Source organism: Xyrauchen texanus, chromosome 4, assembly GCF_025860055.1.
Source record: "Xyrauchen texanus isolate HMW12.3.18 chromosome 4, RBS_HiC_50CHRs, whole genome shotgun sequence".
Lineage (NCBI taxonomy): Eukaryota > Metazoa > Chordata > Actinopteri > Cypriniformes > Catostomidae > Xyrauchen > Xyrauchen texanus.
This window is the reverse complement of record NC_068279.1, coordinates 2,479,040-2,502,246: the sequence shown is the minus strand read 5'-3', so window position 1 is coordinate 2,502,246 and position 23,207 is coordinate 2,479,040. Positions and strand designations below refer to the sequence as shown.

The 23,207-nt window shown below is 44.3% G+C and overlaps 1 protein-coding gene across 2 annotated transcripts in view; it reads right to left on the bottom strand.

Moving 5' to 3' along the window:
• LOC127642977 (netrin receptor DCC-like) overlaps positions 1-23,207 on the bottom strand; it is a 278,565-nt gene that overhangs the window by 84,997 nt on the left and 170,361 nt on the right. For both annotated transcript variants that reach the window (XM_052125464.1, XM_052125465.1), the window contains exons 8-9: positions 2,064-2,217; positions 596-750 (exon numbers count right to left, since the gene is read on the bottom strand). In XM_052125464.1, coding sequence (XP_051981424.1) covers positions 596-750; positions 2,064-2,217 — 309 coding nt within the window. The remainder of the gene's footprint in view (positions 1-595; positions 751-2,063; positions 2,218-23,207) is intronic.

The window sequence follows — 23,207 nt, the reverse complement described above, 5'->3', positions numbered from 1 at the left end:
TTCACCCCACACTTCCTGTAGCACTTGACCTTTCACCCCACACTTCCTGTAGCCCTTGACCTTTCACCCCACACTTCCTGTAGCACTTGAACTTTCACCCCACACTTCCTGTAGCACTTGACCTTTCACCCCACACTTCCTGCAGCACTTGACCTTTCACCCCACACTTCCTGTAGCACTTTGGAGCGTGGCATGATTGTTGGTTGCAGATGGGCTGGTTTGAGTATTTCTGGGATTTTCACACACAACAGTCTCTAGAATTTACTTAAAATGGCGCCAAAAACAAAAAACATCCTGTTCTGTGGACGGAAATGGCCAGACTGGTTTGAAACGACTAAGTCTACAGTAACTCAGATAACCTCTCTATAGAATATAATGTCTGAATGCTATTCTGAGATGCGGGTTGGTGCTGTTTTAGGGGCACGAGGGGGACCTACACAGTTTTAGGCAGGTGCTTTTAATGTTGTGGCTGATAAATATTGTCTATGTAATAAGTGTCATCATCAATGGTGATCACTCATGAATCAACTCCGTTAATCCTTTCACCATGACAAGTTCTGTGACTGTATGGTCGTGCTGCCTTTTGTGTACTTACGCTCAGGTTGTGTGGACAGTCTGATGACCTCTGAACTCTCTCCTGGTCCCTGCTCATTGTAAGCAATGACTCTGAATGAGTATGTGGCCTCTGGCTTCAGATTATTCACCGTTAACTGCAAACTCTCCACCTCAGTCACATTAATGGAGCGTTCCCTACAGCACACACAAAAACTCTGTTAGTACAGCAGTTTTAGGACACAGCCCATAATAGGACATGAAACAGAATATTCATTGTGTGAAATAATGTAGTCTGTGACTTGATCTGGTCCCTTGGGATTTGACTGGATAGTGAAAATTGGGCTATGATGTTATATTATAGTTCTTCTGCAGGAATTCGGCAATTAAACATACATTTTTAAAAAGGTCTGTTTTGAAGGTTTATACGTTTTTGTTAAAACTCAATTCACCCATGTAGAAAATGAATGGGATTTGTACTTCTGGAACCGAACTGTTGGGCTCTATTGATAGGACTGTAACAAGTTTTTGCTATATAATTAATAACAATTCCTTACATTTATAAAGCGTTTTTCTAGGCACTCAAAGTGCTTTGAATAGTAAAGGGGGACTCTCCTCAACCACCACCAGTGTGCAGAATCCACCTGGATGATGCGACGGCACCTATAGTGCACCAGTACGCCCACCACACACCAGCTATTGGCGGAGAGGAGGGAGTAGAGTAGTCAATTAATGGCCATGACTGAGAAGGTCCAATGGGGGGATTTTGGTCGGGACACCAGGGTTACAGCCCTACTCTTTTCGAGAAGTGTTCTGAGATTTTTAATGAGGGCCTTACTTTAACGTCTCATCCGAAAGACGGTGCCTTTTTACAGTATAGTGTCCCCATCACTATACTGGGGCATTAGGACAGACCACAGGGTGAGCACCCCCTACTGGCCTCCATAATACCTCTTCCCGCAGCAACCTTAGTTTTATCAGGAGGTCCCCCATCCGGGTACTGACCAGGCTCAACCAGTCTTGAGCTACAGGGTGATATGGCCGCTAAACATGCTAAAGAGCTATGACGGGTGGTTGGAAGGGGAGGGGGTTCAAATAGGATGAGCGATTGGTGATGTCTCAAGAGGCAAAGCATGCTTTGACGAAATGGTTTTATTTATGTTTTAGAATAAGGTCCACGGATATATTGACCACACTAAGACCAGGAATAAGTATGAACACTTTAATGCTTTAATCTTGGGTCTTTAGTGACCTGGGAGCTTTTTCCACCCCCTGTACCTCATTTAGTTTTTGGAGTTATGCCCACACCTCTTTAGTATTCCTCAGCATTTCTCTTCTGAATAGCATATATTAATAAAAATGGAAAAATTGCTAAAAATGTCTGGTGAAACTCCTGTGCATTTAAAGGTTTAGTAAGCAAGAGCCAATTTTATTGATTTTACTCACAGTAAGACCTCCTGTGTCAAGTACATACGGCTCCAAACTGTTTCCCAGCACACATGAGAACATACCTGTTGATGCCCTCCTCAGAGAAGAAGACTCCGTATGTTACAACTGTCCCACGCGGCTCCTCCGGGCGCCATCCGAGGCGCACGAAGCGGCTGGACACAAGGACAGGGGCCACATCACGGGGAGCGGAGGGGAGGGCGCCTGAGCTCGGGGTAACTGGTGGGGGAGGAGAGGAGTAAGTCAAAGAGGAAGTGCGGGGCAACGGGGGCTCAGAGGGCTGAGGGGGTGGGGGGGAGACAGGGGGCGTGGCCTCTGGGGAGGGACAGACGGGGGGGGGCGGAACATGAGGTTGGGAGGGGACGGGGTGAAAATAACCAGAGGAACATGACGAATGGAATGACAGTGAAAGAAAAAACAAACAAAGGAAGAAAAGAAAGAGCGATAAGGTAGATCACAGCATCAGAGAACAGTTCACGACACACAAGCAGGAATGAGACGCGCTGATGCGTAAATACAGCTCACAATGACATGCCATAATAACCATTTACGCTATGCATATGATTACCCAGAGTGCACTGTTGACAAACAGATGAGATGAAAGCGAGTGTGCTGTGAGTCAAGCTGTGAAAATCATTTCTTGTGCTTTCATTTAAATAACACGTCAGTCATTCACACAGCATTCATACAAAATAATTTGGCTACGTGAACATACAATATACCGAGCTGTAAAACCTCAGCAGTGACAAAGAACAACTGTGTAAAATACACTGAAAACTGTAGCTTCCCAAGTTACAAGCTACTCATCATTTTAAGTTGCTAAACTACAGTCAAGCTACTAAAATGTATTTAGCTACAGTACAAGCTACTAACAAGTATCATGTAGCCCTGTAGATTTTTCGATACATAACAATCGCACTCTAAGCGACTGAGGATCACTTCGGCTGTCAAGTCGAACCAATCACAAACTAGCGTGGAAACACCTCGCTTTATCCTCCAAATAAACTGAATGATTTCACTATCCGTCCAATTTTAAGAGTCCTGAATCATCTCCGTCTTAAGCTAGTGCAACCGGCCCTGGTCGCCCCGCTCCGAACGGGACTCGAACCGGCATCTCTGGTGTGGGAGGCAGGTGAGCTAACAAACAGGCTAAAGGCTACAGCCTCTATTGTCAGTCAATAGTGCACCTCTTGAGGTCAGGAGAGTGAGGTTTATACACATTGCACAGCTATCTATCAGCTGGCTCCTGTTACACTCACCCCCTTAAACCTCACTCCCATCCGGGTCACGGCACCATTGTAACCGGCCCTGGCCGCCCCGCTCCGAATGGCATCTCCGGTGTGGAAGGCGGGTGCGCTAACAAATAGGCTCAAGGTCTCTTGAGGTCAGGAGAGTGAGGTTTAATACTGTTTATTCAATCACTCATCACGACTCTCTGATTTAAGTGTGTTTACACTCAGATTAAAGTAGGTTGTAGAGCGGGTTGTCCACTAATCACAGGGTTGGTGGTTTGATTGGCGGTTCGATTCCCAGCCAACACGACTCCAAATGCCGAAGTGTCCTTGGGCAAGACACTGAACCCCAAATTGCTCCCAATGGAACCTTGCATGGTAGCTCTGCTATCCTCAGCTTACTAACCTAATCTGTTTAAATGTATCTCCATTATAACAAATGAGTTGCCATGACAACAAAACCCTGCAATCATGTTTTTGGACATAACGTTAGTTAGTGGTTTTATCACAGTAAAATCATGTTAACATACACATTGTTTATGTCTTGTGGCTATACTTGTGAAATGGTGGTTAGTTTGAATGTTTATGAACTGGTCCCATTCGCTTCTATTATAAGTGCTTATAAGTACAACAAAATGGGTGCATGACGCTGCCCCTGGAAAATATGTGAAGAAAAAAATCTAATCAATTAAAAAAAACAGTATATTCAATGAGAAACCATGTAGGGCAGAGCTCGATTTTATTAATGAGTGTCTCTATATGACAGATAAATAAAAAATAAGGAAAGTCGTTTTAGAGGTGGAGAAAGTCATTTTGATTGCACTTTGACTTTAAATCTGAAGTGTGCAATTTGTGCACCACTAGCAGCGTCGAAAACAATTGCAATCTATTTGTTTGAGTGACTCCACATAAGAACATTGGCTCTACCAATTGTGTGATTTTTTTGGCGCTGGACAATCTGTTTCTGTTTGATTCTGCTTCAAATTACTGTGAAATTACACTTCACTTTAAGAGCAACAAGAGTCGTGCACAACTGAATGAAGTTGAGATAAAACGAAACCATGGAAACGAGACATGGCGAGTGGACGGAGATGTGAGAGTGTTGCGACGTGGCAGGTAATACGCATCCAGATGAAAGCACAATACGGCCAGAGTAAAATAAGTCTCAGTCACTTTATTCAGGGAACACAACAAAACACGTCCATGTGTTAGTAAGGTCGAGTTATTAAGGATCAATTTGTCCACTCTCACACACAGGTAACAAAAGCAGCCGAAAGTAAGTCCTTTGTGCCATTTCATCGTAAGTGCCTCATTACATCCACGTGAGTTGACAACACAATGCCACGTGTTCACATGCCCGTCTGAGGACATTCATCATCACACTAAGCAACATGCGCCATCATACCCATCAGCCACTGCGGTATACACCCTGTTCAGGTAAAAGGCTATTTAACAGCTAAACAGACAATGTTCTCTGAAGTCACAGTAGTTTGAGTTGAATATCAAGCTTTTCAAAAAGGAATGTAAGCGTAACGTTTTCTAGCGGGATGACTAGCAACTGTACATCATTGCACCATTAGCTGGGTAACTCCTAGCCAATCACATGTAAGCCATTGCTTTATAAGTCCACTCACAATCTATCACATAGTGCGCTAACACGGCAACCTCCTCCACCCCACCACCACCAGTTGAGTCCCGTCCTGCATGGGGGTAGGCTCCTCGCCCCTGCCTCCTATCTCCGGCAGGATACCCCTACCAGCCGCTGAAACTTGGCAGGGTATGAGACCACCGATGGCGAGCGGGGAGGACCTCCTAGCCGACTGCCTGCAGCGGGAAAACTGCTGCCAGGGGCGGGGGAGACCCCTTCTGTTTCCTGAGAGTACGGCGGGGCGTTCCATCTGCCAGGGGCCAGAATACTGCATCCGATCCGTCCGGGGAGGTGAGGCTGTCGTCCGTTGGAGGGTGGAGGAGTGGCCGAGGACCAAGCTATGGCGTATCGGAGAACTGGCGAGTAAGTGTTGGCCTTTCTCTCTTTTTTTAAAATGTTTTGTTAATTTGGCACGATCACCGTTAAGGCGTGTTGGTGCCACACTTTTTTTTTTCCCCCTCCACTTGTCCCCTCCCTCATCCAGGTAGACAGGGATGACCTGGTGTGGAAGGGACACCCCACCCCAGGGAAAGGGGGGGGTGTACGTCATGCCGGGGACTCCCCGGCCTGAGAGAATGAGGGAGGAAGGTGACAGGGCAGAGGGCGGGGCCGGGTTCAAACTTCATTCTGTATACTTACAGATTTGCAGGAACAAAAGCATGTTTAAACAGTAGTGAACTGAGGAGGAAGACTGGCGCACCATCAAACTTTAACTACAGTGAGATGTTCCTGCCCTGCACTCATTATTATGGTAACCATCCAGGCTCGTGCAGGATCATTACACCGAACAGAGCATTCTGGCACAGTGAGAATGTGGCGCTTTATAAATGTAAGCGGGTGAAAAGGTGCTCGTTCTTTAATTTCAAAGGCAGAACAAAGAAAATGTGTGATTGAAATCAGAATTTTAATATCAATGTCTGCTGTACGCTTGAAGGACTATAAATCCTGTAAAAAATAGAGACGCTACAAGCCTCATTAGACACATATTATGTCCATTCCCCCGTTTCTATTTTAAACTCTTTTATTTGCTTTCTTTTGTAGCCAGTGCTCGAATATTTTACCTTTTCAACCTGAACTAAATTCTCATCCTGAACAATGTATTTCATGTCTATATCTGCAGCATCCACACAGTTATGAGTTGGTTATTTCACTCTACAGTTTTCAGTCAAAGATTAGATCAGCCCACAGCACACAGCTGATGAAAAATACACTTCTAAGGAGGTGTAGGAAGCCACTCGTTATTTTTATGCATATTGTGCTTTGGGGTAGACCTTGCCAGCTAAAGAGAGACGGACTCCATCCCACAAGGGACTCTATCCCTCCAAGCTCATAGTCGTAATAGTGATAGTATTTGACTAACTGGGGCCCAGGTCAGGAAGCAGACAGAATGGCTAACACGGATGTCTGCTAGCTGCCTTGAGACGTCACACAGGTCACATAAACTTCAACACATAGAGACGTATCACCTAGATATCTCATAGAGACTGTTCCCGAACTACCAACCACAAAACCCCTCACTAAATCGTTTAGAAAAAAAATAATTAAGATCAAACTTGAACAAAACACACAAATTAAAGATAAACATCATATAAAGATAGGGCTCCAAACATTGGATCTCTTTCAACCAAAGCACTAATTGTTAATGATTACAGATCATAGTTTGGATAAACTCTGTTTGACTGAAACCTGGTTTAAACCGGATGAATATATACGTTTAAATGAGTCTACTCCCCCAGGTTATTGTTATAAACATGAGCCTCGTCGGAAGAGTTGAGAAGGAGGTGTTGCTACAACTCAGAGGACAGGATATAAGTTTAAGACTTTTGAACTAATAATGCTTAATGTGACATCGTCAGATTAAAAAAAAAACTCTGTCGTCTTTTGTCCTTGCTACAGTGTACAGATCACCTGGGCCGTTTTCTGATTTCCTTAGTGTATTTGAAAAATGTCTGTGGAGCGGAGGGGGGTGGGGGCAGGGCCGGGTCGGAATGGACCGGGCGCGCAATATTCCGACCCGGCCCCGCACCCCTCCGCTCCACACTCCTCCCGGCGTTATCTCAGGCCGGGGTGCCACCGGCATGACGTACACCCCCTCCATCCCTGGGGCGGGGTGTATCTTGCGTCCCGCATGGTCATCCCCGCCTTCCTCGCCCTGGGAGGAGACAGGAGGGGAAGAAAACAACAACAACAAAAGAAAATAGGCGAGGGAAAAGGCCAACACGGTGCGAAAGAGAGAGAGAGGAGAGAGGAGAGAGGAAAAACTCACTCACCGGTTCTCTGATGTACCGTCTCCACACTCAGGCGGACGACAGCCGCTCCAACCCCGGGCGAACCGGAGTGAAACCTTCGACCCCCAGCGGGCAGAACGCCCCTCCGCTTTTCTGGCAGCAAATGGGGACACTCCTCCACCCCTGGCAGCGGCTCCCTCGCTCCAGGCGGTCGGGGTATCCAGTCCCCACTTGCCCCGGGGACGGCGGCCGTTCCCCGCATATGGGCGGTCGGGCTACTCCGTCACCCAGCAGATGGCAGCGGCGCTCCCCTGGGTGGATGGCAGTGTCGAGGACTCTGCAACGGGCATCCCTCCTCCTTCCCGGGCATTCGGCACCAATGTAACAGTTAAAGGATAGGCAAGGAGGAGGCGAGAACCGGCTTGTCAATATAAATTATAATTTAATTAAACTCAAACCAAAAGCACAAACATAAACACACATGACGGACATGCCCGTAATTCTCTCTCTCTCGAACCATCGTCACCGGCCGCCTTTATCCCTCACGCGCCTATTCAGGCCGATTGGGGACCGGGTGTGCGACATTCTAGACAAGCCCCGCCCCCCTCCGCTCCACACTGTCTATCAGATCTAGTAGTTGAGATCTAACAGGGATGAGAATCTAAATTCGAATTTTTCACTGAAATATTTCCAAAATGTATATTATATTCACATTTTAAAGACAGGGGTGCAAAGCTTCGTGACATCAGATTTTTAAATGAACGTTTGTCTCTTACGTCCACAAGAGGGCACAATATAAAGTACTCAGAACCGTTATAGCGATTGTTTATTGCAAAGAACATATCTGGTTGTTAACAAATGTGTGTAAAATTATAAAGTAAAAAGATTTTGCCAGTTTATAGTCTTAAATCAAATGTAAAACAAGAAAAGAAACGTTTCAAAAGATGATTTTGTGTTAACTTAGTGTTGCACGCAGTACCTATACCAGTGCCAAAGTACTACCACAGATTCGAGCTTTATAATACCTGCGGTTCCAGAGTGTTTTTCATTAAATACAGTTGAATGTACGTACCTAATGCTTATGAAGAGAGACACTGATAAGAACACACAACGGCCAAAGACCTCCATCTCAGGGGGGGCGTTCACTACGAACACTTCCGTCTTTTTCAATGCAAGCATGTGCTAGATGGACGTCTTTGATTGTTGCGCCATTGCACACTGTTTTTTCAGCATCTCATGAAGAATCGATGCATTTTTTTTCAGACACTGTCAATTTGAAAGGAAATTCAGCATTTAAAATGCATTGTGAGACACCCGTGCACTATACTATTCGTGACTGCATAAAGTCAGCCATTGTCAGTGCTTGGCACACATCCAATGTTCCAAAGCTAATTTGTGCATTCAAATGTGCATTTTTTATCTTACATTCGACCATGCTTTCGTTCAGGTAGAACTATTATTTCGACCACTAAAGATAGCTTCACTAATAATCTTACAGATCTGTCTCAAGTAAGCCAAAAGGTCTAGAAGAACTTGATGTAATAACAGAAAATATAAACACAGTCTTCTGTAGCACTCTTGATTTTGTCGCCCTCCTTCGATTTAAGAAAATTGAAGCCATGGTACAGTGATCACACTCACTTCTTCGAGTGGAAGAATACAAAATTAGAGGTATTTCACGGTGCATGGAAGGATAGTGTCTGTAGCTACAGATCAGCATACACTGATCAGCCAAAATATTAAAACCACCTGCCTAATATTGTGTAGGTCTCCCTCGTGCTGCCAAAACAGCACCAATCCGCATCTCAGCATAGCATTCTCACATTATACTTATCATAGTAAATTCCCCACATACTGTTTACATCTTGTGGCAAAAGTTTTGACACAGTGAGTATTTCAATGTTTACGGATTGACCACATTTCCTTCCATTGTATGTAACTTACTGTAACTGCTATTTTAGCTTTTTTATATAAATATAAGACAGACGAGTTGAAATAATTTTTGTGGTAATCAACATTTTGCTACAAATGCCGTTGATTGAGCTTAACGTGCACTGAACCCGGAACACTACTTTAAGGAACCAGAATCTAAAACTGGAATCAGATCCACAATCATTAATTTAATTCAATCTTTAAACACACAAAGAGACTATGAATATTTCACACAAACTGGCTGCTGAATTAAAACCTCAAAATTCCCAGCATTCATAGTATTATTTAGAAATTCTGTTCTGGATCTTTTTATCATTGTGAAACACAAAATAACACCTTCAGAATGTGCCGTTATTAAGGTGTTACAAGCACATTTATCATCACACCTCTCTCGCTCTCTCTGCATGCATTTAATGTCAGTTTGCTTTACAAAGTGTGAAAACTGCTGCGCTTTTGTAGTAGAATCTGTTCTCTTTCCAATTTCTTGCTATTCCATCCTGGACATTCGCCTCCCTGCAGAAGAACTGACAGCAAGAGTTTGAGCAGGTGTTTTGTCAAAGATGCGTTACATTTCTGCAGCAGTTGATGTCGCTCTGTGCCAGAGAAATAAAACGCCTGTCCACTTTCCTCTGATCAATATGTGTGGAGAGCACACAAACATCACAATGAAATGGAAGATATTTTCCTTCAGTCTGGCCTGAGCATTGGCCACCGGTGCAAAAACAGGCCTGAGGGGTTTATCGAGGTGAACCATCACTCGCCACAATCCATTTATAACGTCGTGAGGATCATTAGAGAGCCACGAGATCAATCTAGAAGGACATGGTCTCACTTTGGATCTTATGCTCTTCTGTTTCTGTGTATTATTTCCCTGCAGATAACAGAAAGCCATCAGGAAGACAGATAGATACACGTCACAGTGTTCCACATACTGACAGCATGTAAGTGAGAAGTATATATGCCACCGTGCTCCCGGGTCAAAGGCTTTTGCTCCTCCAAATGTTCATTTTATGGATATATCGACCTGTTTTTTTCAAGCGAGTGGAGTGTTAGGGCAGCATATGTTTGCTTCAAAATTCGACCAGCAACATTTTGTGAAACTGCCAACCAGAGGAACATGAATAGTTGCCTAGAGTAACCCTACTAGATGTTGACTTGAAAATATGTAGTACATTTTACATCTGTACTCACTTCAAGCTTGTAAAAATGCCATGCTGAGTGATGCCAGCCAGGTCTCCTAAGCAACCAAATTGGCCCGGTTGCTAGGGAGGGTAGAGTCACATGGGGTAACCTCCTTGTGGTCGTGATTAGTGGTTCTCGCTCTCAATGGGGCGTGTGGTGAGTTGTGCGTGGATCGTGGAGAGTAGCATGAGCCTCCACATGCTGTGAGTCTCCGCGGTGTCACAAAAAGAGAGCTGAGCCGGAAGGCAAAGCTCTCGATCTACCGGCCAATTTTCATTCCTACCCTCACCTATGGTCATGAAGGCTGTGTCATAACCGAAAGAACTAGGTCGCGAGTACAAGTGGCCGAAATTGTTTTCCTCAGAAGGGTGGCGGGCTTCTCCTTTGAGATAGGGTGAGATTGCATCAAAAGGAGCCAGTTGATGTGGTTTGGGCATCTGGTAAGGCTGCCCCCTGGGTGCCTCCCTAGGGAAGTTTTTCAGGCACGTCCAGCTGGGAGGAGGCCTCGGGGAAGACCCAGGACTAAGTGGAGAGATCGCATCTCCACACTAGTCTGGGAACGCCTCGGGGTCCCCCAGTCAGAGCTGGTTAATGTGGCTCGGGATAGGGAAGTTTGGGGCCCCCTGCTGGAGCTGCTGCCCCCACTACCCGACATCGGATAAGTGGTTGAAGATGGATGAATGGATGGAGAAGCAAGTTCCAGAGCAGCTGTTTAATCCAAAGAAACCAATCATTTCAGTCAGAGCCGTAGCAAGTTAATCTGGGCCTCCTGACTGTTTATTGCACATTAAACAATACAGTTTAGAATTTGTTGTTGGGTCCCTAAAAGCATTACCACCTTTCGCCCCACTAGCTATGGCCCTGATTTCAATGACATGGGGAACATTTTTCAAAGCAACGACATAAAACCAAACTAGACTGATGTCATACAGTACTACGCACATACAGCTCAGGGACGGATTATGACTTGCAAAGGCCCCAGGGCCAATTATATTCAAGGGCCCCCCCTCCAAAAGTTGGGGTGTTTCGTTTTCATTGTTGATGGATATTCGAGCAGGGGAATCACCTAACTGGATCACCAAACTTAAAGCCCAGGGCCCCCCGGGCAGTCAAGGGCCCCTGGGCACTGGCCCCATTGGCCCAGTTGGTAATCCATCCCTGATTCAGCTGACAGACAATCTGGTTTAATTTGCATACATTATCTGAGAATTCACCAAAGTTTTTATAATATTTAACAGTTTAAAGACACAGGCACGGGTCGTGATTCCACACACCCGGCCCCTAATCAGGCTAATCAAACCTCTGAGAGGGAAAAAGACCTACTGAAGATGGCAGTGTGACAGAGAGAGAGATTTACGGGCAGCTGTCCGACATCTGTGTGTGTTTGTCTTTTTGGTTATGTTTATAATTAAAATATTATTTATATCGTCAAGGCGGTTCTCGCCTCTGGTGCCAAATCCGGGAAGGAGGAGGGATGCGCCGTAGTGGAGTTCTCGCCGCTACATCCACTCAAAAGGAGCAGCCACGGCCATCCGCCGGAGGACGGAGGAGCCCGGCTGCCTGGAGGCGGAGGAACGGCCGCCGACCGCAAGAGGAGGAGGGACTCCCAACCAACTGCCTGGAACGGTTACCGCTGCAAGGGTCCACCAAAAATGTGGCGGGGCGTTCCATCCGCCAGGGGCCAGAGGACTGCCTCCGATCCACCCAGGGAGCTGCGGCTGTCGTCCATTAGAGGGTGGAGGAGTGGCCGAGGACCAAGCTACGGCGTATCGGAGAACTGCGAGTAAGTGTTTCTCTCTCTCTCTCTCTCCCTCTCTCCCACTGCTGCTCCGTGTTGGCCTTTTCCTCTCTTTTTAAAATGTTATGTTAATTTGGCACGATCGCTGTTACAGCGTGTAGGTGCCAAATTTTGTTTTTGTCTCATCCAGGTAGATGGGGATGACCTGCGGGCAGACGGGCGGAAAGCAAGGGGGGGGGTGTACGTCATGACGGGGGCTCCCCGGCCTGAGAGAACGAGGGAGGAATGTGACAGGGTGGAGGGCCGGGCCGGGTTGTGATTACGCAGACCCGGCCCCTAATCAGGCTAATCAAGCCTCCGAGAGGGATAATGGCCGACTGGAGACTGCAATGGGATAGAGAGAGATATTTACGGGCAGCTGACCGAGACCTGTGTGTGTTTATCTTTTGAAGTTTTTTATTAAAATATTATCTATATCGTCAAGCCTCCTGTGTTCTAATAATCTTGTTCCTCATTGTTCAGTTCTCAAATCAGTTATCAGAGAGAGATTCCCAACTGAACACCAGCACCAGCGTAAACCAAACCCCAGTGTGTAACGGTCTGTCTTTTGGGAAAAGCACAGTTTAATCTCACTGTCTCTCAAACGACACTCTTTATCCTCTCAAATCAACAGAACGAGAATATCGCACATGTAATCAAAGATAAACCTTGAAGCTTTGTGTTTCAAAACGATACCAGTGGTGTGACCTCTTCATCAGCACACACACACACACACACACACACACACACACACACACACACACACACACACACACACACACACACACACACACCCGTTCCTCCTGTGTGACTGTATTTCACATTCAACCTCACGTCAGTCTGGGTGGTCCACAGACAGTCCGTTAATATAAGTTAATAATATACGATAATCCCATGAGCTGATGTTGGACGCGCTGTTAGTCAGTTGATTGAAAGCTTTATTGAAGCACGACAACCTGAATACATTTGACTGATATTTCAAGACAAATGCTTGTATTCTGCTCACGGATATAAAGGCTCATTTTCATCTTTCTGACATAAAGACCCTCCACCGTTGTGATGCATATGAGATAAACGGTGCATTATTCAGCGCAGCTACTGGAGCGTGCATCACAAAAGGCAGGTTATCTCTCTGAAAAACTAAGATATATAATAGCCATGAAAGATAAAATGAGTTTTACACCATGATATTAAACAAACACTGGTCTGTGACCTCTCCGAGCGCTCCGATTGGTTAGTTAGGTAAACCAGTCCACTTCACATGCAGTTTCTGGTGCACTGCAGGCTATTTTATTGTGCATTTCTCCCTTCAGAAACAATCACAGCACTGATGGATTCTATAGGAGACGTGCAATTCAGGAACATGCTGCAATTGATAATGATATCACGTTCTAATCCCTCGTAGTCGATGCTATTTGGTTTGTCGCTTGTCATGCAAAACCACGTCTCTAAAAATGTCAGAATTAATGTAGGTTGATTCGCACTATACGTGGACCAATAGCAAATGAATAAACATGGCCGTGACATCGAAACCCTTGAGTATTTCACTGGCTGTCATCACACTGAGAGAAGGGGGTGATGGTTATAAATCACAACTGTGTTTATTTGTCAAACCTGACACATAACCACATCACATAGGCTATGTCCAGACCGCAGGCAAATGAGATCTGCGCATTCAGACATAACCAAATGTGGCAGGGCGGAGGGCGGTGCCGGGTCGTGATTATACACACCTGGTCCCTTATCAGGCTAATTAAGCCTCCGTGAGGGATAAAGGCCGATTGCGGGCGATGGTGCGGTGGTGCGAGAGATTGTTTATGGACATGTCCGTCATGTGTGTATGTTTGTCTTTTATTTCAGTTTTATATTAAACTATTATTTATATTATCAAGCCGGTTCTCGCCTCCTCCTTTCCATTTAACTACGTTGCACTAGTGCCGAAACCCAGGAAGGAGGAGGGATGCCCGTCGCGGAGTCCTCGACACTGCTGTCCACCCGGGGGAGCGCCGCTGCCTTCCGCAGGGGGAGGGAGTAGCCCGACCGCCCGGACGCGGTGAAGGGCAGGCGTCCACGAGGCGAGTGGGGACTGGACTCACCGACCGCCTGGAGCGATGGAGCCGCTGCCAGGGGCAGAGGAGTGTCCCCAGGAGTTGTCGTGAGCGTGGAGGGGCATTCTTTCCGCCGGGGGTCGTGGGTCTGACTCCGGTCCGCCCGGGGAGGAGCGGCTGTCGTCCGCCTGAGAGGGTGGAGGAGTGATCGAGGACCATGCGATGGTGTATCAGAGAATCGGCGAGTAAGTTTTTTTTTTTCATCTCTCTCTCCTCTCTCTCTCTCACTGCCACTCTGCATTGGCCTTTTCCCTCTCGTTTAAATGTTACAGTGTTTTTTGGGGGGGTACTACACACTGTTACAAGAAGTAACCCCCTATTTAATTATTTCTGTTTCCTTCCCTTTGTCCCCTCCCTCATCCAGGTAGACGGGGATGACCTGCCGGCAGATGGGGCAAAAGGCACGCACCTCCCCAGGGAAAGGGGGTGTACGTCATGCCGGGGGCTCCACTGCCTGAGAGAATGAGGGAGGAATGTGGCAGGGCGGAGGGCGGTGCCGGGTCGTGATTCTACACACCCGGTCCCTTATCAGGCTAATTAAGCATCCGAGAGGGATAAAGGCCGATTGCGGGCGGTGGTGCGGGAGAGAGAGATTGTTTACGGACATGTCCATCATGTGTGTTTGTTTGTCTTTTGTTTCAGTTTTATATTAAACTATTATTTATATTATCAAGCCAGTTCTCGCCTCCGCCTTTCCATTGAACTATGTTACACCAAACTATCTGCATGGGTTGCTATGGTAACGATGTAGGCGTACCCATGTGACGATGCTTCCAAAACAGATGCAGGAGAAATGGAGGTGCATCATCTCACTGTCCAAATAAGTGCCTTGTCCAGTCGCAGTGCAGAACTCCTCCGTCGCACAAGAAAAACTCACTGAAAAACGACGGTATGGACCCCCAGAGTTGTTGTTTTTTTACACCTGACATTTAATTCTGATTGGCCCTTTATTGGAACGTCTTGCCAATCTGTCTGGTTCACATTCCAGTTTATTCTGCAACTCTACTCTGATGGACTGATATACACGTGTGCGGTGCAAATCCAGCCAATCAGATCGCTGATTTCAGCAAGAATTGCCAGTTTTGTATGTAAGATTACACATCAGCACAATATCCTCCAGCAATCAGTTTCTCCTCTTATATAATGAACTCCTTAGTGTTCAACACTTTCCAACAGCATTTATATGTCACCCTTCCCTCCATCAGAAGCACCTTTACGACCTCCAGACCAAGTATAGCCTGAAATGAGCCAATCTGTCCCGAATGAGGCCGTCCCAGTAACCCAACAGCTGTCTCATCACCTCACAATCATTTCTAAAGTTTAACAGATCCATCAGCCTCCTGAGCTGTCCATTTATTTTGTATTTCATCAAAATAAAGCTCCACAAATCTCCACTTCACTTGTTAACTTCAGCTCCAGTGGCACTAAATACACGGGTGACCTCATCTGTGACCTCACAGAGATATAGTATGTTATCATGTCGTGTCAATAGTGAACATTTTGGGTTCTTGACGCAAGAAGAGGAGGAAAGAAAAGAAGAGATAAACTCCCCAAAGGAGGCCAGTTATTGATGATGTTTGTTGCAACTTGCCTTACTGATGTTTCAATGTCTGACCTGTTCATGGGCTTGCCTAGTCACATAGCTAACAACAATTCACCGCGGAGACTCACAGCATGTGGAGGCTCATGCTACTCTCCACGATCCACGCACAACTCCCCACACGCCCCATTGAGAGAACCACTAATCACCACCACGAGGAGGTTACTCAACTCAACTCAACTCAACTTTATTTATAGAGCACTTTCAAAACCACAAGTGGAACCAAAGTGCTGTACAGAAGGTATAAAAGTAAAAACAAAGACATAAAAACAATGCAAACATATTACATAAAAACTTACAAAGCATTGTCAAAAGCTAAAGTGAACAAGTAAGTTTTAAGCGCACTCTGAAAAGCACCCAATGAAGGACAAGTTTTTACAGACAGAGGAAGGTCATTCCAGAGCCTAGGAGCTGCAACAGAGAATGCCCGATCACCTTTACATCTTAAACATGATCGCGGAACCATGAGAAGCAATTGATCGTTAGAGCGCAGAGATCTACTTGATTGACAACGGCTGATTAAATCACTAACATACTCAGGTGCTAATACTTGCTGAGCTAACCAGGCCCTCCAGTTTAAGAAATGCAATGGCTTTGTTACCTTTAACTAAAGCCAGACAGCAGCTCTGTGGATGCAAATGTATCTCTGCCTCATTATTTGTCCATGTTGTGTTCTGTTTTTCGTTAGAGGAATGTTGTTGAGTAGCAGACAGATCATAATGATCGCAATACCAAAACAAAGCTGCTGGTATGGCAGCGTGGCTGTTATCAGTGGCCTACGTGACACTCGCCAACGCAGGACTTATTGTCTCCGTCAATGTTAAACCCTGATGCCACTCGTCTCTCCAAAGGCATTTGGCACAGTAATAACCATTTAAATGAAAATCAGATTGCAGTATCTGTGTGATATAACTATGCTATCGTTCAGTGATGGCAAAATGTCCCTGCTGGAAAATCCAGCAAAACCCTTCGGTGCTGTTACCATTTAACATCCAGTGAAGCTGTGAATGATCAAACTGACCCAACATGAGCAATCACAATTTGAGAGTCACCATCTGAAGTTGTGAGAAATAATGTAACAGTGAAAGCACTATGGCTGCCGTCGCATCATCCAGGTGGATGCTGCACACTGGTGGCGGTTGAGGAGATTCCCCCTATACTATATAAAGCGCTTTGAGTGCCTAGAAAAGCATTATATAAATGTAAGGAATTATTATTATTATTATTAAAGTATGTTTAAATCACGTTGAGTCATTGAGTTTCAGGGTGAACAATTGAGATTAAAGTGTTAAAGTGTAAACTGGGTCAAACTGATGCACAACAGAATAAAAGGGTTAAGTTGCTAACCGTGATTTAGAACATGGTAGCTGGATTCTAGCAGGTTCAAGCTGGTCATTAGATGGTCCAGACTGGTACACCCAGACCAGCAATAAACCAGCTACCAGCTGCTCGTATCTAAGGCTAAAGCTGGTCAAGCTGTTTTTTGGAACAAGCTTGGATTAGCTAATATCCAGGTTTGGCCAGCTAGAAGCCAGCTTGGACCGGCTAATAACCAGCTTGGGACAGCTTAAAACAAGCTTGGATCAGCAAATAACCATTTTGGACTTCATAATAACCACCTTGGATCAGCTAATAACCAGCTTGGAAAGGCTTAAAACCAGCATGTATCAGCTAATTACCAGCTTGGACTACCTAAAAGTCAGCTTGGGCCAGCTAATAACAAACTTGTACCAACTAATAACCAGCTTGGTCTACCTAAAGCCAGACTGAACCTGCTAATAAACAGCTTGTACCAGCTATTAACCATCTTGTAACAGCTAATAATCACCTTGGATCAGCTAATAACTGGTTTGGACCACTTATTAACCCATTTGGACTACCTAAAAACCAGCTTGTACCAGCTAATAACCACCATGGATAAGCTAATAACCAGTATGTATCAGCTAAAAACCAGCTTGTATGAGCTTAATAACTAGTTTAGACTACCTAATCACCAGGTTTGGCCAGGTAAAAAACAACTTGGACCAGCTAATAGACTGCATGGACCAGGTAATAACCAGCTTAGATCAGCTAATAACCAGCTTGTGTCAGCTAATAACCAGTTTGGACTACCTACTAACCAGGTTTGGCCAGCTAAAAACCAGCTTGTAACAGCTAATAAACAGCTAGTAAGCAGCATGTGCCAGTAAATAACCAGATTGGATTACATAAAAAACAGGTTTAGCCAGCTAAAAAACAACTTGGACCAGCTAATAACCAGCTTGTGTCAGCTAATAACTAGTTTAGACTACCTACTAACCAGGTTTGGCCAGATAAAAACAGTTTGTACCAGCTAATAAACAGCTAGTAAGCAGCTTGTTTCAGCTAATAACCAGCTTTGGCCAGTAAATAACCAGTTTGGACTACCTAATCACCAGGGTTGGCCAGCTAAAAAAACAACCTGGACCAGCTAATAGACAGCATGAACCAGGTAATAACCAGCTTAGATCAGCTAATAACCAGTTTGGACTACCTACTAACCAGGTTTGGCCTCCTAAAAACAGCTTGTACCAGCTAATAACCATCTAGTACCAGCTAGTTAGCAGCTTTTTCCAGCTAATAACCAGCTCTGGCCAGTAAATAACCAGTTTGGACTACCTAAAAACCAGCTTGTGCCAGCTAATAACCAGCTTGGACTACCTAATAACCAGGTTTGGCCAGCTAAAAACCAGCTTGTACCAGCTAATAACCATCTAGTACCAGCTAGTTAGCAGCTTTTTCCAGCTAATAACCAGCTCTGGCCAGTAAATAACCAGTTTGGACTACCTAAAAACCAGCTTGTGCCAACTAATAACCAGCTTGGACTACTTAATAACCAGGTTTGGCCAGCTAAAAAACAACTTGGACCAGCTAATAACCAACTTGTGTCAGCTAACAACCAGCTAATAATCATCTTGGATGGTAACCCTGCTGGAAAATCAATTTTAAGCTGTTAACTGTGTTTCAGAACATGCTAACCAGTTTATAGCTGTTCCAAGCTGTTTTAGCTGGTTATTAGCTAGCCAATAACCAGCTTGGTCCACTAAGAAACCAGTAGCCATACACATATAGCAGTTTAAGATGGGTTTCCTAGCAGGAGTGCCTCACATATACACACACACAAACAGCTACTGCAAATCACATTGTGGAGGTTACAAATAATGCCAGGACTCCACTAAGGACAAATTCTTTAGAAATGGTGTTGAAATACCAGAAGGCATCACAATACAGCTGGCTTTCCAGTTAAAAGAGAGAGAAGAGCGTCTGGTGGGTAGCAGGTTGCTGTAAGTGGGTCAACCAGGAATTGACTGTTTGGGTTAGTGGTCTGAACTAATGCATGTGTCAATTTAGCCTCAGCGGGGGGTGAGCGATGCAGATTAAATGCCAGCTCACTGGCACTGACATTTCACTGCAATAATGCATGAACGTGCATTGAAGAGAACGCAGGTTACAAACAGGACCGCAGTGAGAACACTCATTACAAGTATCTGGAGGTGTTTTAAAGTCATTTTTCCAAATCAATCAGTCCAATCAGTGTGTGTTTCATGCACACAAACACACACTGGAATAACAACACTCTCACTCTACTGATTAACATTCACACCTCTACTCGGGCCGAGAGAGAGAGAGAGAGAGAGGTCCTATCAAGCATCTTATTCATGCATTTGAAAGGTTTTTGTAGGGAAATTGAGTTGTAAATGTCCGCATGTTTTCACAAATATAAACCCCCCAAAGCGCCAGCATCTAATCCATGATCCAAATGATAATTGTTCAACAATTTGGGATTAGATATTCCTGCATTCCCTCAGGGAAAAGATTTATCCATGTACTTTTATAATGCAAATATATATATTCTTTATTTCGTATACAGTGAATGTAAAGTGTAGTCAATGGTAACTCGTTCCTAAAAGCTTGTCTGGCTTTAAACAGCATCTGCAGATCTTTGTGTCGTATTCTCCAGAGATTCGTGAAGTTTCTCAGCAGTGCACAGAAATAAAAGCACTCGCAGGCATTTAACAATATTCAGTGACCCTCCAGTGCCTCAGTGCCGCAGCTAAAGGACGGTTTGGAAAATAGATGCTGTTTTACAGCTACAGGGTTTTGTTTTTATTTTCATAAGGAGCCCTCGATTTACTCTGTGTGTTTATCTGTGTTAGAGTCTCTTTTATGGCATCTCTATTAGGCGTAAAGTCACTAGTGAATTAGGGCACCTCAATTAAGGTCCAGACCAGTTTTTTAGGGACACTGGCATTGTCGATGGGCACCGCATATGATGACATATGATGCGGGTGCAAGTGTTGGACTTGTGGTTATTCTTCATTATTCACGTTGGCTGACATGTTAATGGAAAAACAAATCATGCATATTCCTGTTATTGGGTCTTTATTATATATGTATATGACGTGAAGACCCGTAGACCCCGTATCCACATGCGTTGACGTTGTATTTTGGCTTCGCTATATGCAATGCATAATATAAACTAGATTAGATAGATAGATAGATAGATGATGTTAGAATGTGTTATCATGATGCTATCATGATTTTAACATGTTTTAGCACTCCGCTAGGTGATGCTAGCATGTGTTAGCATGATAGTAGCACGCTTCTAGTATGTTTTATCACTTCGCTAGGCGATGCTAGCAAGTGTTAGCATGATGCTAACAAGTTTTTAGCATGTTTCAGCACTTTGCTAGGCGAGGCTAACATGTGTTAACATGATGCTAACACATTTTTAACATGTTTTAGCACTCCGCTAGGTGATGCTAACATGTGTTAGCATGATGCTAGAACGTTTTTAGCATGTTTAAGCACTTCATTAGACGATGCTAGCATGTGTTAACATGATACTGGCACACTTTTAGAATGTTTTAGCACTTCGTTAGGCGATGCTAGCATGTGTTAGCATGATACTAACATGTTTTTAGCATGTTTTAGCACTCCACTAGCCTATGCTAGTAAGTGTTAGCAAGATGCTAACACGCTTCTAACATGTTTTAACACTTCGTTAGGCGATGCTAGCATGTGGTAACATGATACCAACATGTTTTTAGCATGTTTTAACACTTCGCTAGGCGATGCTAGCATGTGTTAACTTGAAGCTAGCACGTTTTTAGCATGTTTTAGGTTGTGGCTATGAAGATTTTAGGTCATTACTTATTGGCTGCTTGATAATATAAATCCTCTGAGGGAGAGAGAGAGAGAGAGAGAGAGAGAGAGAGAGAGAAAGAGAGAGATGCAGGGCTGTCAGGCCCTTTTGTGTCTGTGTGTGTGAAAACATCAGTTGGGATTTAAATTTCTGAACATTCCACAATGTTAAGTCAATGGGAGGCTGACATGTTAATAGAAAAACAAATCATGCACATTCCTGTTATTGGGTCTTTATTATATATATATATGACGTGAAGACCTGTAGACCCCGTGTCCACATGCGCGGACGTTGTATTTTGGCTTCGCTATATGCAATGCATAATATAAATTAATTTAATCTGACTGAATACTGTTCACAAGACTCTATACTGTCATTTAAGGGTTAAACTTCTGGTGCATCGCGTCACACAACAGCATGACTGTTCAATTTCCATGAAGCGCTCCAACGGGTGCAGCGTCAACAAAAGTGCCTCTGGTAAGAAACCTCTTTAAGTTATGTCATTGTAACCTGTTTGGTTGTAAAAAGGAGCGTCTCTAGTTTAATTTGATGTGCCGCTTAAAAAAATCCATTCATTTTTCGCGCATCAGCGTGCTGATAAACACGATGTCCACATACGTGGAAAATGGGACAGTATTCCCTCAAAAGTTTAAACACATGTTAGTTATTTTAAATAACAACCAATAACCTACAGTACATGTTTTTAAACCAAAGGCTTTTGTATTAAAACTAACACCGGTTGTGATTTAAACATTGCACGAATACAATAGCAATAAATGTGCAAATGAGACATTTCAACACAAAGGGTGTCTTGTTGCAATGTGCACTTTCCTTTTATAACAGTTTTCCATCTTCACTAAAGCTGGCGCATTAAATACAAATAAGCAATGGCATCTTTTCTATTATCGCATATGAATTATTTAGTAACATCCCCTCTCCTTCAGCATGTTTACAACACTGTCTGCTGGAACAGATAGAGAGAGAGAGAGAGAGAGAGAGAGAGAGAGAGAGAGAGAGAGAGAGAGAGAGAGAGAGAGACAGACAGGAAGAGTATAAAATGGAAATTCCGGATCAGTTGACAGTGGCTGATTTCGTCCTGTCACTCAGAAGAAGCAATTTGCATTCCTAAAGACATTCCATCCATTCCCCCACGGACTCGCCCCAAACAACCCCCACCCCCCATCAGCCTCATCTGACACATTCTGAGAGGAAACAATCCAAAAAAATTCATGGGAAAAAATGAGAGAGACCGGGAAAGAACGAAAAGGGAAGCCGCGGAGATATGAATCCATTCTGCATTCGTAAAAAAACAAAAACAAAAAAAAAGTTGGGGTTCTATATAGAAGTTTACATAAAAATGTAAATCTATTCAGATTCTATTCAGCAACTTGTAATGAAGCACATCATTCTATTTTAACAAAAATGTCGCCACGGTCACGTAATGTTCATGGGCTCAAAGAAGCTTTTCGGCAGAAAATGGCGTAAAATTTCAGACGTGCTCGTAACCCGCGTGAGCCATCACAAATGTGTGACCGTACCATTTCAACTGTCACGGAGAGTCTGAGAGAGCGATGTGGCCCTGGTGAGAGAAATACATACATTTTTTTCATTTTGACGACTCCTTGTCATTTATGACTTATTTAAAAAAAATAAAAAATTTAAGTTAAATGTTTTTTTTGGCAATAAAACTGTAAAATTGGACATAACTTAACATCACACTTAAGTCATGTTAACACATATACTGTTTACATCTTATTACCCTGTCTGTCTGTCTATCTGTCTGTCTGTCTGTCTGTATGTTTGTCTGCCTATCTGTCTGTCTGTAAGTTTGTCTGTCTGTCTGTTTATCTGTCTGTTTGTCTATCTGTCTGTCTGTGTGTTTGTCTCTCTGTCTGTCTGTCTGTTTGTCTATCTGTCTGTCTGTCTGTTTGTCTCTCTGTCTGTTTGTCTATCTGTCTGTCTGTCTGTTTGTCTCTCTGTCTGTTTGTCTGTTTGTCTGTCTATCTGTCTGTTTGTCTATCTGTCTGTCTGTCTGTCTGTCAGTTTGTCTGTCTGTTTGTCTATCTGTCTGTCTGTCTGTTTATCTGTCTGTCTGTTTGTCTATCTGTCTGTCTGTTTGTCTCTGTCTGTTTGTCTGTCTGTCTGTTTGTCTGCCTATCTGTCTGTCTGTCTGTTTGTCTGTCTGTCTGTTTGTCTATCTGTCTGTCTGTCTGTTTGTCTGTCTGTCTGTCTGTCTGTCTATCTGTCTGTCTGTCTGTCAGCCAGTTGTGTTCTTCATCTGTATGATGTGGTGTCACTAGCGCTCTGTCTCTCTGCACTCATGTCACACTGAAAACAC